We start from the raw sequence: 16,520 nt of genomic DNA, 5'->3' as shown, positions 1-16,520 counted from the left end.
GAATGCAGTAATTATACCGTGGGGAAACTGGCACTTTGCAGAGGTGACCAAACGAACAGTACCAGTGGGGCAGATGGACACTGCGCCCCAGATGAGACGCCCTGAAGAAGGAGCCATCCCCTCATGTGCAGTATTCTGGCCTAGAGGGCACAGCCTGAATCTTAGCAAGGAAACACCTGGCAAGCCCCAAAAGAACACTCTACTTAAGAGCAGGGAGAGAGGGAAGCTGTATACTTTAAAATTTTACTGTCGTAAAAGACAAACTAAGCTATGGAAAATGTTCCAAGACTTAAAGGAGGCTAAACAGACCTGACAACTAAATGCAATACCTGACTCCAGACAGTATTCTACCTTGCACTGGAGGGGGGGAAAAATGCTAGAAAGCACAGTATCAGGTCCACTGACAAACTCTGAACATGGGAAGTAGGTTACAATTATTGTACCAATGTGAAGTTTACTGAAGTTGATAATTTTCCTATATGGTTAAGTAAGAGAATAACCTTATTTTTCGGAAGCATACACTCAAGTATTTAGGGGTTAACAGTCATGGTGTACATAACTTATCTCCACAGGATTCAGAAAAAATTATTTGGGTGAGTATGTGTGTATATTTGGAGACAAAATGTGCAAATGATAAAGCAAATGGGGTAAAACATTAGCAGTAGGAGAATCTGGGAAAGGATATATGAGTCTTTGTATTTATTTTTTCAACTGTTTTGTAAGTTTGGATTCAGGATGGGATCCAACAGTTCAGCTGGTCTGAATGGAAACAGGAAGTCCTACCCAGGTTCCATAAATAATCTTCCTGAAACTCTGATTCTGGGTAAGGCAGGTATGGAAAAGGGTACATTTGAAGCTCTTCTTTTAGCTTCAATTCCCTCCCCCACCCTCACACCTGTGGATCTAGCACTCTAACCCAAAGAATTCATTTTTAGAAGAGGATAAGAGGACTAGAGAGCTCTGCCCTAGGACCAGTTTCACTTCTTTATCCCTAGTTCTCTGTACCTTGTCCTGTCTCAGATTCTGAACCCCCAGCTGTGCTCACTCTGCCCAGCCCTGACCTCTTGGCCCACAGACCACAGACGTCGCCTACAGCCAGGCTCAGGCCCGGGCACAGGTGTGCGTGCGTGTACTTCTGCAGGCAGGACAAGCACTGGAAATGGCACAGCCAGTTCAGAGCAAGAAAACCCTCCAGATTGGCTTCCCAACAACTTATACTACATCATACCTTGTAATAAGAGAGCCCTATTTCCTTAAACAACCGCTAGCACTGGATGTCATCAATCCCTCCATTTTTGCCAAACTGATGGTTGAAAACCGGAAACCTGTTTTGAATTACATTTCTTTACTCTTGACTGAGGATGAACATTTTTTTGTTGTGGATACTGGCCACTGGCATTTCTGAGTTTCAATTGCCTGTTTGAATCTGTGCCTGGTTTCCTACCATGCTGCTTGACTGATTCGAAAGTTTCCTTTAGACTGTCTAGATTTTAGTACGTTTCAAACAAATTCATCCCCTAAACTTCTAAGACACTGTCCAACCAATGGGGACCAGACTGACTCAGTGAGAAGCAAAACTGTGATGAAGGATTATCACAGTGGGCAGGGAATGAGCAGGCGCAAAAGAAAGTGTTCAAGAGACAGGATGAGGACAGATCTACCAGGCAGAGGTAGAGCAGAAACACGTGTGGGCTAAAAGAAGTAGCCTTTGGTCCTCAGGGACAGGAAGAGAATTCCCTGCTCTAGGAATACTGTGTTCTTCTATTCCATTTTAGGTGTTTACCTATTTGATATTAATTCTCTGAAAAATTATTATGTAAGGAAAACTAAAATTCAAATATGATTAGCTATTTTTTCTTCTGTATGGAACTGCATTATTTTTGTTCTTTTTGGAGAGTTTGGGATTGGGAAATGGGCCCCTGTACTAGGCCAACAAGTACAACAATTCTAATTAAAAATAACCACACAGCCATGACAAACTCTGGGATCTGTCCTGTAACTACTTGTTCAAGAGTGCCTTGAAAACTATTGCTTTTTTCTTCCTTTGCTTTGTATATATGTGATATTATACAATAAAAAAAAGTTAATTAAAAAAAGTGATCACAGAAAGAACATTTAGAGAAAAGCAACAAATATCCTTCTTACCTGCCTAGGTGTTCAGAGTTTGGGCTGACCAGGTACATTAGATTCCTGAGGGTATGCAGCGGTTGTAATTGATCTAAATTTACATGCTAGAAAATGCAAAGAATTGATTAATATTTTCAAACTGTGTATCAAACTAAACATCACTTCACAGTATGTTTTCCATACCTGAGAAAAGCAAAGGTAAAGGATATTTGCATTCAATTTCTTCACTGCTCGAGTAAATTTCTGTCTGCTGAGATTTTCCCCACAAAATTCACTGTAAAGTAAACATACTATTTATAAAGGTGTTATATTTGTTGAGGAAATTATATATTAAAATGTTCATTTTGCAAAGAGTATGCTTTATACTATAGTTCAGGAGAAAGCCTACCCGGGTCCTAACCTCTGAATAAATGACACATAAACAGAAACTTCCTAAGAATGAGTATGATTACCCTTAAGGAGAACAATTTTACTCCATCTCCATAAATTACAAATGCATATATACCGTCTGACTAATTCCACTTCTGGGAACTTATCCTACACAAATACTTGCACACTCATGACTTGACAAATATACAAGATTACTCCTTGAAGCACTAATGGGGATTGGTCAGATCTTAGTATTTATACCAAGGAAAACTCTGTGGCCATGTGCCTTATGCAGAAGGACAGAGAAGGCTCACAGTGGCCCTGCCCTGCCGTCTCTTCCATAGAGCTTTGCACTTGTCATCCCCTTTGCCTGGAGCCTCTTTCCCTAGGGGTCTGCATCGCTTGTTTCCTTCCTCCCTTTAGCTTTATATATGGCCACCCAGCTGCCCACCCCAACACAACAACCCTTTCCTGCTCCACGTTCCCTTTCTCTTGCCCTGTTTTAATATTCTCAGTGTTATGTAACACTGAGCCCCATATGGCACTGTGTATTTAGTTGCTTATTATTTGCGCCCTCAGTAAGATGTAAGCCCTACGGTTTGCTTACCACAGTACCTGCACGTAGCAGATGCTCAATAAATATTCATTAAATAAATAAAATTCTAAAAAGCAAGGTGAAAATACCTTAGTATAATATGCTAGCTTTTGTGTAAAGAAGGGGGCAAAGGTAATGAAACATATTCATATTTGCTTGAAATGGAGGGGGGTAGGGAGATTTTAATGAGAACTGGGTAAATTATAAACCTCTTTTAGAAAGTTTTAGAATTTTAAACCATGCTAACTTACTTTTTAAACAAACCCACATATATACAATACAATTCTTATAATTGATCCCAGGTCTCATATATGAGGACCTACAGCATACTCTGAATATCCGAGTTTCTCCAATTATTATTTTTTCTAGCAGGAGAAACACTCTCTGTTTTTTTCAGACTTAAGAAGATGAGGAAACAGATTTTGCATTTGAGGATTATAAAATTAATCTCAACGTTTCACAGTCAAACTTTTTCTGCTTTGATTATACTTTTAAATTCTTGTTTTGGTTTAATTAGAACACATAAGAACACAGCAGAAACTTAAGTTAAATAAGATAAACATAACATCACCACATTGATTACTTGCCTGTTACACAGTTTTTGGGGAAGATTTACATCGAGTATATGTGATAAAATATTGACCAGCTGAGTTGCATAGCACAGTGCAGCACTGATTGTATAAGCGGGATTATTATGTTCCATGTCTAAAATATAAAAACAACAATCATACGCAAAATACCTTTAATTTCAAAAGAAACTATCTTCTATCTTCAATTATCCATAAACACAGATTTTATCATTTATATTTTTTCATATTATGGATGGTTCAGTTTTATTCCTCGTTCATAAAAACTCCAAGGCCAAGGATGTTTTCATAATTTATGTTTTATGCTAAGTGGAATATAATAAAAGTGAATGGGCCTACATCAGCCTCTCCAAGATTATCAGCTACTTATGACACCCCTTCTCAACATCAAAAAGTCAGAATGGACATTGCCAAACGATCCCTATAGACTGGGAGAAGGATCAAAGGAGAAGGAGGAGTTATAACAGAGAAAATAGGATTTAACAAACAAGTTGAGTGCTCAATCACTATATTGATATTTCTTCTAGCCTCCAGTGTTTTGGAGCAGCTAGAAGGAAAAATCTAAATAGTGGAATGGTAAACTCTAACAAGCTCTAAAATCTGTTCTGTAACTACTTGTAGAAATACATTATGAAAATTATTGCTTTGTATTTTTTTCTTTGCATATACATTTCACAATAGAAAGGTTAAAAGAAAAAGGGGGTGGGGGGGCGGCAGGCCATGATGGCTTAGCGGCAGAGTTCCTGCCTGCCATGCCAGAAACCTAGGTTCAATTCCTGGTGCCTGCCCATGCTAAAAAAAATTAAAATAAAAAATAAATAAATGGGCCTCTGTAGGATAGGCCACTGTAGCATAAATGAAATTAAAACCTGAACTACTCTGGATCAGAGGATGTAGCTTAATGTATTAACAGAACAATTTACACCCAATTTAAATGTCTCCTGCTCAGAGGCCTCCCTTGTCTACTTTTTATGGAAAAGAAGCGGCTTTTTCTGAAGCCCTGCCTGCCACAATGCTGCTGATTCCTTCCATAGTCCCAACTGTGCATGTGGGTATGCTGATCATTTACTTGTTTCCAGCCCTTCCCCTGACAGAAGACCTGTTTCAGTCCCTTTTGTATCACTGGTGCCCAGCAGTGTGCATGATCAAAGCACATGCTCACAGTTCACTCAATGACTTTACGTGAATAATCTTTCTCTATCACCAAGAGAAATTGCAGCAGTTTTAAAGGGTTTTGCTATTGGCAAATTTTAATCTCCATTTAGGACTGCTAAAACAATTTCTTTACAAAGTTGTAAAATAAAAATGGAATTCAACGGACTAAATACACTTCCTTAAATAGCAAGGCCTTTTTATAAAAATAAAGCAATATTAACCTCCAAAAGGTGAAACATCTAAAAAAAAAAAATGTACTTTTCCAGTCCAACTGCTGAATGCATAAACAAAGTCTGCTTTATAACCATACAATGGAATGTTATCCAGTCATAAAGAAAAACAATAAAAGTGGATGGATAGACAGACAGATAGACTGATACAACAAATGGTGCAAAATGATAAAAATTGGTGGATCTGGGTATCTGTGTAGGAAGCATCTGGAGTTCTCTGTATAGGTTTTGTACTGTTTTTGCAACTGTCCTTTAAGTTTGAAATTATTCCAAAATGAAAAATTTTAATTACAAAAAAGTAACAAAGCTCTGATACATGATACAACATGGGTGAACTTCCAAAATATTATGAAAGAATGTGAAAGAAGTCAGACACCAAAGGTCACACAGTTTTATGATTCTACTTTTATGAAATATCCAAAACAGGAAATCCCTAGAGACAGAAAGAAGATTCACGGTTGCCATGGGCTGGGGGAAATGAAGGGTGACTGCTTCATGGTACAGGGCTCCCTTTTACGGTGATGCAGAAGTTCTAGAACCAGGTAAAGCTGATGGTTGAACAACACTGTAAATGTACCAAATGCCACAAAATTGTATACTTTAAAATGATTAAATTTATATTATGTGAATTTATCTGGATTTTAAAAAACAAGAAAAGGCACACGCGCATACACTCACACACACAAGTTTTTAAAGAAGTTTTGCTTCTTACCAGGCCCCTGTGTTGTTTTCTTCTCTTCCACCCAATTGTAGTAGGCAGAGTAGTCCCCATTGTTCGGGAGACTAATCCAAGGCCCAGTAATGCTGATGCTGGTGTCCCCGTTGTGGTCATCACAGACCCACCTCCCCGAGAGGTAAGTGGTCCTCCGGGCTTCCGCAAGCTTGCTGACGGTGCTGGAGGTCATGGCGCTGTCACTTTCTGAAGACACGTCAGCAGGATCTCTAAAAATCAGAAGATGCACAGGGATTTCAGGAGACTGTTACTTGAGGGCACGCAATATACTTGCCAGAAACGCCAGAACATTAAAAAGCCACACGTGAGCCCAGGAACTTAGCTGGAACACACATACAGCGAACGCTATGAGAGCTGAGGGCACAGAAGGCTGCATAGGTGTGAGGAAGAAGCACCAAGGAGCCAGGGCCCACAGTTATTAGGTTCTCGAGCTGTCAGCAAGAACCCTTCCCGTGCTTAAAATTTTTTGATGGCCCCAAAGAGCTTTTGTTTACATGGCTTAGATCTATCAATATTTACTGTATTAGAAATTAAAACTGAGAAAAATTTAAAGCATTTATTCAATCACTCAAAAATAACAATGAGCCCGTTACATGTTAACACAGCACATTTTTAATGAAAATATTTATCTTTTTCAAAAATAAAAAAAATCAGTGAAGGTTGGCATTGTTTTTTGCAAATCTCTTTAGTACCCAAAACTGTCAGTATTAGTGTTCCATGAAAAAATGTAGCTCATCTCGCAGCGCCATCATTCAAGTGCTTTTCCTTGCACCAACCATGGTACTTTGGTATGTGGCAAAGTACTTCATGCATACTTCCCATTTCATCACAGTTCACTAAAAAGACATGTGCCACAGGGTCAACATTTAATAGAATTAATCATTTTCATTGCCCTTTCAAGACCTTTTTTTTTTTTTAAACCTGTGAGTATGTGGAGGTGGAAAATATGACTAGTACAGCTGGGTGCTACTGGTGATTTGTGTCAAGCCACCAGAGGCTTGTGAGCCACCAGTGCAAGTGTCAACCCATTGAAAAAGGAAAATAGTGTCTTAGTATTATCAGAAAAATAGTTTTCATTCCATGGATCCCTGAATAGATCTCATGGGCCCCTAGTGGATCATGAACCACAGTTTCAAAACTGTTGGGTCTGAAGTGTGGAATAGGAATGCAGAATGACAAGTCACCGCAGGCGCAAATGCATGACGGGAAACAGCACAGTGCGTTTGGGGAATAGAGATGTTTAGCGTGGCTGGTGTGGTAGGTGCAGCAGGAGAAGGTCCAAAAGATGGTCCTGGAGAACTAGTTAGAAGCGGGCAGAGTGGAAAAGGCCTGCCGGGTATCACTAAGTTTAGATACTGTCCTCTTGACCAGCGGGTTCCAAATCCTTTTTCCTTCTGCCATAACACACACAGAGATAACTCCTGCTGGCAGTCACAGATAAGACTGTGAGTGGAGGTATTATGGCTAACTCTATAAGCCTGCAGTATCTCTGCTTCTTCCTCTTCTCACTCAAGGAGTTCAGAGAAATGCAAACAAAGAAGAAATCTCATTATAGGGATAACTACAAAACCACCTGCTTAAAAACAAAAAAGCAAACAAACAGAAATTAATCTAATTGGCACCACTGACTTGTATACTTAAAATTGGTTAAATGTTATGCTGTATATATGTTATCACGTAAAAATTTAACAAAAAAATTCACAGGTGGTATAAAATAATATATACTCAAGGTAAAAGATTCAAACAGCACAAGTGTAGAAGAGAAAGTTTTTGTCCATGTTTTCCCATCTAGTATATTTACTATACATATGTTTCCCTTGACACATTCATTTTTTAAATAATTTTGGCCTTATTTTGAAATAATTTTGGCATTTTGAAAAAAGTGCAAGAATACTACAAAAATCTCCTGTATGCATTTCACTCACTCAACTTTTCCAAATTATCAGTTCAGGAAAATACAGTGATCAAGATCAGCTAATTAGCATTACTACAATCCTATTAACTAATCTACAGACCTTATTCCCATTTATCCAATTAATTTCCTTTTGAGGTCCAGGACCACACCGCACATTTAGCTGTTGCTTTCCTCAGTCTCCTTCATCTGAAACACAGCCTTAGTTTTTGTCTACTGTAAAGATTTTTAATACATCAATCTTTGACCCATCAGAATTTCACTTGGCATAATTTTCTTTTTTTAGCATTTTTAATTTTTTCCAAAGGGCTGGCCAGCTGTTCTAATACAAATTTTTTGATGTACCAAATTTTCCTCATTGGTCCAAAATGTCACCCTTATCACACACTAAATTCCCATGGGGGCTATAACTTCCTATTCCGCTCTATTTTGAATCTCTTTTCTTCCCTATCTGCTAAATATTATTAATGACAAATTACTTTGAAAGAGCCAGAGAACAGGTTTCCAAGCCAGAAGAAACAATCAGATTTTTTTAGGGTTTTAGGAAGTTAACTCTGGCAGTAGAACAAAGAGCAGACTGAAGTAAAGGTAGGAAAGAATAGTTACAAAATTTAGCAGTAGTCCAGCAATTTCACTGGAGTATTTCACTGTCATATTCTAGTGAAACGTGCCAGAAGTGAGAGTCACCAGGATAGACAGGAAAATCACCAGCTAGGACAGGTTCGTGAGAAAGCAACTTAACACTTAAGTGGTGGTTTTCAAACCTGGCTGATCATCTGAATCATCTGGGGAAGTCTGAAAACATAAAAGCATTATGAGATGCCCTGGAAGGTTGGGGTGTGTCGTCTGGAACCTGTATTTTCAAAAGTGACTCAGATCATCAGCCAGGAGGGGAATCACCGACTTGCCCAACCCAATGACTCCCAAGGGTATCAAGGCACAATGGCCTAGAAGCAAAACCACAGCATTCAGTGCTCAAAATCAACTAAAATAAAGGATGGTTACCAGGAAAACACTAAGTTAAGGTCTGGGGCCCAACATGTGACAGACCTTGAGCCCAGGGTGTTTTCTTAAATATTAGCTCATAATTACTCAATAAATGAAATAAGCGTTTATTATCTCCATTTAGTAGACAAGGAAATAAAGACTCAAGGTCCAACAACCTGCCTCATGTCACACAACTAATAAACAGTCCAACTGGGATTGTTACCCATTTACCCATCAAATGGTTCTCAGCCAGGGGCTGTGCATCAGCGCCCAGCTGGAAGCTCTGTAAAAGTGCACAAGCCTGTGACATGAGGCAGGTTGGTGAACCTTGAACCACCCCTCTGCAGGGCCACCACCCTTCACCCTGGATGTCCTGCCAACTTCGTGCAGTGTGTGCTATTTGCTGAAGCTGATAAGACCTGGGTTTCTTACCAGGAAAGCATATGGGTCCCAGAACGAGGCTTACTAAATGAGGCACTGACACATCTGAAAAACACTATTTGGAATATGATCTAGTCTAGGAGTCAAAAGAATTGCTTACTGTACCTCACACCAGTCTTTACTTCCTCGATGGGAAAAATGACGGACGTGAGCTCTAATATATGGGATCGCCGAAGATTTGCCAGACTCTCATAATGACTCTTTAAGTCCATGTTTTTTTTTTCCACCAAGTCACCAAGTTTGCGATTCTGTCTCTGTATCTTCTCCTTTTTCTCTTGATGCCGCTGTGCGCGACTGTAAAGCTTCTGATTCCTTTCCTTAGTTTTGAGAAGGCCTTCAGAATCTAAAATAAATTAAATAACATCCAACAACTATCTCTACAATTAGTTCTTCAATACTGCAGAATCCCACCCCACAAGTAAAGCGTCTCCCCTGCAATCTAGAATGAAAGCAAAACTTCAAAAAACTAACTAAATAATGTTCACTAACTGGAAATCTGAGAGTTTAGTTCAAGTATATATTTCACATAAAGCATAGGGGACCACCATTAAAATCTCTCTTTACCTCCATGTGTAACCACTGTTAATAAAAGGAGTCATTCAACTAATGTCAAGGTCAAGTTTTGCATAGGAAATACCTGACTTTCTAAGTATTCCCCAGAGAATAGCCAGGTTGGCAGAGAAGACAGTTCTAATTCAAGTTCTGTTTTGTTTTTTTCAATGCAATTTTATTGAGATACATTTACATACCAATACAATCCATTCAAAGTATACAATCAATGCATACTTTTCATAGAATCATCACATACTTGTGTATTCATCACCATGATCAATTTTAAAACATTTTCATTACTCCAGAAAAATAAATAGAAACCCAAAACATCCCATTTCCCTTACCCCCTCTATTACTGACCCATAGTATATTGGTGTGGTAAATTTGTTACTGGTGATGAAAGAATTTTAAGATATTACTCTTAACTATAGTCCATAGATTGCAATAGATGCATCTTCTAATTCAAGCTTGGAAAAACTTATTGGTCATCTGATTTTACTTAGAAACCTCCCAGGTGTGCCCTGGATGACAACAGAGAATCAAGGCATAAGAAGGATGGGCAAGAGAAATTGACCAAGCGCTCTGCAAAGGTCCAGTGGCACGGAGCAGCAGCCAGCTGGGAGGAAGCACACGCCAGGTGAGCACCTATGAGATGCCCAGTACGTCAAGCACAGCAAGGGGAAAAGGCCTGACCACACAATCAGGAGAGCATATACACATGTTCTAACAGGTTTAAGTACTTCTGGTGGAACTCCCTTAGGTTTTGGTCTGGATGGTAACTAAACTTCACTACAGTAGCAAAAAGAAGCTATAAAATCTCACACACTTAGAACTCTGGAGGCTCAAACTCAAGTTAAAAACCAAGCTCATTATTTTTCCCAGAAAACCTCCTCTTGATACATTTTAAGATAGGTTCCTGTGTTAGTTAGATTCAGTTGTCAACTTGGCCAGGTGAGCATACCTAGTCTTTTTGCTGCGGACATAAGCCAATGGTGCGTGAACCTCATCTGTTGCCAATTACATCTGCAGTCAGCTAGGAGGCGTGTCTGCTGCAATGAGTGACGTTTGGCTTAATTGGCTGGTGCTTAAATGGGAGATTGCAATGTAGCACTGCTAAGCAGCTCATCATTCCTCATCTCAGCACTAGCAGCTCAGCCCAGGCCTTTGGAGATGCAGAAAGAAGTCACCCCGGGGAAAGTTGTTGGAACCCAGGGGCCTGGAGAGAAGACCAGCAGAGACCATCTTGTGCCTTCCACGTAAGAAAGAACCTCAGTGGAAAGTTGGCTGCCTTTCCTCTGAAGAACCAACAAAATAAATCCCCTTTTATTAAAAGCCAATCCATCTCTGGTGTATTGCATTCCAGCAGCTAGCAAACTAGAACAGTTCCTTACTTCACAATTATTTCTGTCCAAGACCAAAATTAATCCTTTGGTGGCCAATTCCATCAGCTGGACTTTGATTTCATCTAGACTTTTCTTTTCATTCTCACTATCACAATCCTAGTTTACTCTCACCAAAAATCAGCCTATCTCAATCTTGGCTCCACTCTAAGCCTTTATGCCCTGCTCCGTGGGCTCAGTCTTCAAAATCCATGACCTGAATGCTCAGTGGTTCTCAACAAATACAAACCAAACTCCTTAGCCCAGAGGCTACCTCCACATCGGTGCACACCCCCCAGCTCCCTGCAGCATGCCCTTTCCTCTAGTCTTGATCAGTTACTAGATTCCTCAAATCCTTTCCATGAGGTGGAATACTTAAACACACAAATGGATGGGCTGAACCAATCATCATTCCCCAGTTATCCCATGCTGCTGAAATCAACATCTCTCAAGGAATGTTCCTGCTCCTGGTTTCCACATCTCCAAATTTTCTTCATTCAACAGGATGCTCCACCATGCGCCTATGGCACATAGCTCTTAACTTCTTATGTCAGGTTCAACTGATGCCTTGCCTCTTGACTAGAATATAACAGGCATCTATCTGACAAACATCCGTGGATGAAACCCACCCTCTTTTTCTGAGGACCTAGGATTTAGTTGCAGCATTAAATTTCTTACAGTTTTGTTTTTCCTCGGATGCATCTCTTTACCACACCTGCTCAATGTGCATGTCTTAAAGGTTAATTCTTCGGGTACGATCCCAAACTTACTTTCCAGCAAGCTCAGTCACTTTCATGACCTCGACTGAACTCTTTACAAGTGCTTAAATCAATCTGTTCAGTCATGGCCAAGTCGTACAGTCAGATTTCTTTTAGGACAGTTTTGAATCTCGTATCATGATTCCTTTACGGGTCACAGGAAAGCATCAGAGTTACCCAACCTGTACTTATTGTACAGTCAGTACTCAGAGTTCAACTCGTCCTTCTCTCCATGCAGCTCCTCCTAAACATCAAAACATTCCGATGCTATTCCTGTAATCTGTTCTTGCTTCTTGAGTGTCTTTGGGTAAGTAATTTACCCTGCAGTTTCATACAACCTAATTTCCCTAACCATGTCACATAATATATTGGTATTATTCTGTATTATGTGCACCTGTATCACAATACCTTAAATCCTAAGATTCTGAAGAAATAATTCATCTGGCTCTACGTTTATAATTTGTGCCCTTTCCTGAATGTGTATGATATTTCAACAATAAGTAGGGAAAAAAAAGACTTTTGGGTAACAAGCTCTGTGGGCTCAGGTCCATGCACAGCTTCTAGTCTGTCTGGCTAGAGGGTAGGAACTGGGCTACATTTCTGTTCTAAGGATCAGGGGTTACCATCCTGTTATCAGAAACACCCAAAACCATGCTACTCAGAGTATGGGTATGGCTGCAACCTATTACCAGCTCACCACAAAAGAAACACAGAGTGACTGTTCAGAAATTCACAGCAATTTGGTATTACCACAACATCCTAGTGTGTGATCAATTTCCTGAAACGTAGTTTTTACTGTATTTTACAAAAGCACCAGTTCATGACAGATTGGCCATTAAAAATAAACAAACAAACAAAAAACACAACTGATTCTTCACTACAGATAGTCTGAGAGCCACTGACCTAGTCTCCATTTGTGAAATTTTAACTTCATAAATCCAGAATGAATCCTAGGATTCTCTCTAGACTTTAAAAAGGTAAGTGACTGACGATTTGCTAGGGATGGAAACCACTGTTATGGTGTTTTTATTTTCTGTGGGTGTTGTTTTTGTATTTTGAAGTTAGAAGCCCATTAAAAGGGATCAGAGTTTAAATATGCTTATCAGAGAAATGCACATGTTCAATAAATCCAGATATTTCAGGAAGTTCACAGAGGCCTGGTGGCAAATCTCTGGTATGAACGTGATAGGGAGATGGGAAAGGAGGATGAACCGAAATGTTAGGTGGCAAGTTCCTAAAGCGCTACTGAAAGAAGTCTGTGGACGATGCACATAAAATCTGGCAGATATTCACTCATCCTCAGTTGTGAGAACATCTTCACCTGGCTTCCCTGCCCCTCTGGTTTATTAATCATGTGAACCTCCACACAAGCCCTTTATTAGCACAAACATTTTAAAAGGAAGATTTTATACCATCACATCCTACTATAAAAGACTTGCTTCTAAAAGCAATGAGTAGTCAAGAAAGGGGATCAAAATGTATGATGGTGACTCATTCTAAACTTTAAACTTCAGAAATACGTGGGGCACTTCTAAGGATATGGGATGTTTAAGAGGAATCTATCTTAACTTTTGTCAATCATCTATGATTAGTATGAAGTGTACAAATATAATGTGAAATGAACACAAGATTAAAATTTGTACAAGAGCCTGGAAGGGAGAAAAAACAATATTTGAACTTTTGAAGTTAGCTGATTTTCACAAGTGAGTGAAGAGTTAGACTCTGGACTTCCTATTAGCTAAGGCAAAATGGAAAACGTTCATTAATTGTGTTAACTGAGAAAAGTAGGAGGTTATGTTAGATCTCTATATTTGTATTTATAAAAAAAAATTCCTTATTAAAGTCATTTACAAGAAGAGGACGGCAAGGTCTCAACTTTTCCAAGTTTACTTCATTTAAATTTGTCATTTAAAATCTTGCTATTGTCCTCCTATCCTGGTTCTCTTTTTATATACATACATGCAAATATACATATGTAAATTAAGTAGCTTTTTATCATGTTGATATGGCTCTTTAGCTTATTAATCCTGTGAAATTCCATGTGAGCCCTTTATTAGGGGATCTATATATTAGGGGGCATCACTTACTTTTCTTCATTTCTTCATTTCCTTTACATATTGTTTGTTTCAGTTGTTCAATCCTCATCTTGCAGGACATGATTTTCCATCTCTGAAAAAAAATGCAGTAAATATCACAAAAATTGGTCTCTTATGATTAATACGATTTACCTGGGATCACTACTTATTTTCAGATATATCTTAGAAAACATAATAAAGAAAAGACCAATATAATTATCTTACAGCTTTTGTAGCTACGGTGGATTAAAAAAAGAACACTCAATGTTTTTCTAGTTCAATGCAGAAGGTGCTAATAAATCAGGAGAGAAAGAGAAATTCAGAGTTTTTCTTGCATGTGTCAATAAGCAAAGAGAAAAATGTTGAAGGATATTCATTAAACCTGCCCTGGCCAATATGTAGTTTCTGCCATGTGTAGCTATTAAAATCTCAATGGAAATTACATAAAATTAAAAATGTAGCTCCTCAGTCATCATACTGGCCACATGTCAAATGCTCAATACCACATATGGCTTGTGGCTACTGTACTGGACAACATAAATAGAGAACATTTGCGGCCTCAGAGAAAGTCCTGTTAAAGTACTGCTCTAAACATTTAGTGCTGACTGCTCAGGAGAACATTAACATCACTGTGTTATCTCACTTATACAATAAGAGATATTACTTAATAAGGGGTATAGAAAAAAGAAATAGGGGAAACAAAGGCTAAAATATATTGGGTAGATGGAAATACTAGCAGTCAATGAGAGGAGGGGTAAGGGGTATGGTATGTATGAGTTTTTTTTTTATTTCTTTTTCTGAATTGATACAAATGTTCTAAGAAATGATCATGGTGATGAATATACAACTGTGTGATGATATCATGAGTTATTGATTATATACCAAGAATGGAATGATCATTAAAAAAAAAAAATTTTTCACTTCTCAATTCAATTATAACCTGCCCTTCGAGTTAATGATTCTGGGATCTTAAACTAAAGCAGAATATGGAAATCTTTCTTTAGAATTTTTTACGGATTCCTATTTGAAGAAGAATGAGGTAGTACTCATTTCAGATTTATTACCATTTTAAATAATAAGTTTCCTTCTAGTTACAGGGAAATCCAGGAAAACAGATAATAAATAATGGCTATTTATAGTGCTTGAAAGCCTTTATTAATAAATTATGTCATTCCATCAAAAAAAAAGGAAATACTTAATATAATAAAAACTGCAACGAATCAGCATTTTTAAGTGCACAGCTTACATAAACTTCCAGAGAAGCCCCAGAAAATCATCCAGAACATGAAATTGCCTCTTCCTTCATATCATCAGCACTCAGGTACAGCTTTCCCCAAAGTGAATCAAGGATAAAGTAAAAACAGGATCTAGCAGCTAAAGAGTATGATTATCTATTCTATAATTCCTCTGAAATCTCCATAAATGTGGATAAGTTAAAAAGCTCCTGGTTTTAAACTTGTCCAGATAGTCTGATAGTATAAGATACAGACTAGAACAGAGACGTTACAATATGTGAAGCTTTAACCACACCAGTGGGGTCACAGAGACATCTGAAAACAGATTAATAGGGACAAACAGACTAAGAAATAAACCATCAATGAGATATTAGTCTTTAAGAATCAATATTGAAGTTTCTGACAGACAAACTAGCAAATATTAAAGAGAATTGGGAAAAATGGAAATGGGATTCTTTTACGATTCTTTCATGGGATTCACGGTCTTTTTCCATATAATATATTTTGTTTATCATAACATTCAGAGCAGATGCTAAACTTACCTATATCACAAATATTTTTAGTAAATATTAATGAAAAATTAGGAATTAGGCTTGTTGTGAGAAAAAAAAAATCACAGAAGAGAAAAAAGAAAAAGTGATTGCCAACCTGACTCTCCCATTTACCGGGAGGAAATCTTAAAGCTTGCTATATATATTTTCAGATTTTTAAAACTATATTTATATTTAAAACACACACACAAATGGAACCATTTTATACCACTAGCCTGCTTTTAGTTTGTTTTTTTTTCATTAAAAAAATATGCCTTGGACAATTCATTTTGATACAATTCAATTTGTAAATTGATCACATTCTTTTTATTTTTTTTTTAATTTTTAATGTGAAATGCAGAGAACTCCAACAAACACCCGCCTCCGATTTGCCACATTCTTTTTAATGATATACATTTTCACACTTTATCCACCTCACCCCCACTGATAAACATTTTGATTCTTTATATAGTAACTTAACACCCATTCTGCAGACAGTGATTTCCTGTTCATAAATCTCTGCTCTGTATACATTTCCTTAGGAGGAAAATTACTAGGCATGCCACATGTGCACTTTTCAGAAAAACAATAAAGCTGTCCATAAAACAAACATGTCAATGTATACTCCCACCAGCAGTGAATAAAAGCGTCTCTTATCAATCTAACTCCTTATTTCTATATATTGTACTCATTTCCCCCAGTTTATTTAAATGTTAATTTTGTTTATACAGAACCTTGTAACTTTTATACAGTCAAGTCTGTTAAAATGTTTTTCTTTATGGCTTGTAAAGGTCCTCTCCACCCCAAGACTACAAAAATACACTCCCATATCTTCTAATATTTATCAGTTTACTT

General features: G+C 38.0%; 2 protein-coding genes across 4 annotated transcripts in view; one reads left to right on the top strand and one right to left on the bottom strand.

Annotated features, from left to right (window-relative positions):
- Positions 1 to 16,520, bottom strand: part of ATG14 (autophagy related 14) — a 47,870-nt gene that overhangs the window by 6,534 nt on the left and 24,816 nt on the right. The window contains exons 5-10 of the mRNA XM_077122569.1: positions 13,913 to 13,994; positions 9,242 to 9,479; positions 5,776 to 6,005; positions 3,679 to 3,796; positions 2,311 to 2,401; positions 2,146 to 2,231 (exon numbers count right to left, since the gene is read on the bottom strand). Of these exons, the coding sequence (XP_076978684.1) occupies positions 2,146 to 2,231; positions 2,311 to 2,401; positions 3,679 to 3,796; positions 5,776 to 6,005; positions 9,242 to 9,479; positions 13,913 to 13,994 (845 nt within the window). The remainder of the gene's footprint in view (positions 1 to 2,145; positions 2,232 to 2,310; positions 2,402 to 3,678; positions 3,797 to 5,775; positions 6,006 to 9,241; positions 9,480 to 13,912; positions 13,995 to 16,520) is intronic.
- Positions 1 to 16,520, top strand: part of FBXO34 (F-box protein 34) — a 154,617-nt gene that overhangs the window by 136,148 nt on the left and 1,949 nt on the right. Inside the window, exons 3-4 of one of the 3 annotated variants that reach the window (XR_013160217.1) lie at positions 10,192 to 10,325; positions 12,064 to 12,132. The gene's annotated coding sequence lies outside the window, so the exon portion shown is untranslated. Of the gene's footprint in view, positions 1 to 10,191; positions 10,326 to 10,829; positions 11,020 to 12,063; positions 12,133 to 16,520 lie in introns of those variants that run through there. The other 2 variants (XR_013160216.1, XR_013160218.1) reach the window with 2 other exon arrangements.

Source organism: Tamandua tetradactyla, chromosome 12, assembly GCF_023851605.1.
Source record: "Tamandua tetradactyla isolate mTamTet1 chromosome 12, mTamTet1.pri, whole genome shotgun sequence".
NCBI classification, from domain to species: Eukaryota; Metazoa; Chordata; class Mammalia; order Pilosa; family Myrmecophagidae; genus Tamandua; species Tamandua tetradactyla.
Note: the sequence above shows the minus strand (reverse complement) of the source record. Positions and strands in the feature narration are given on the sequence as shown.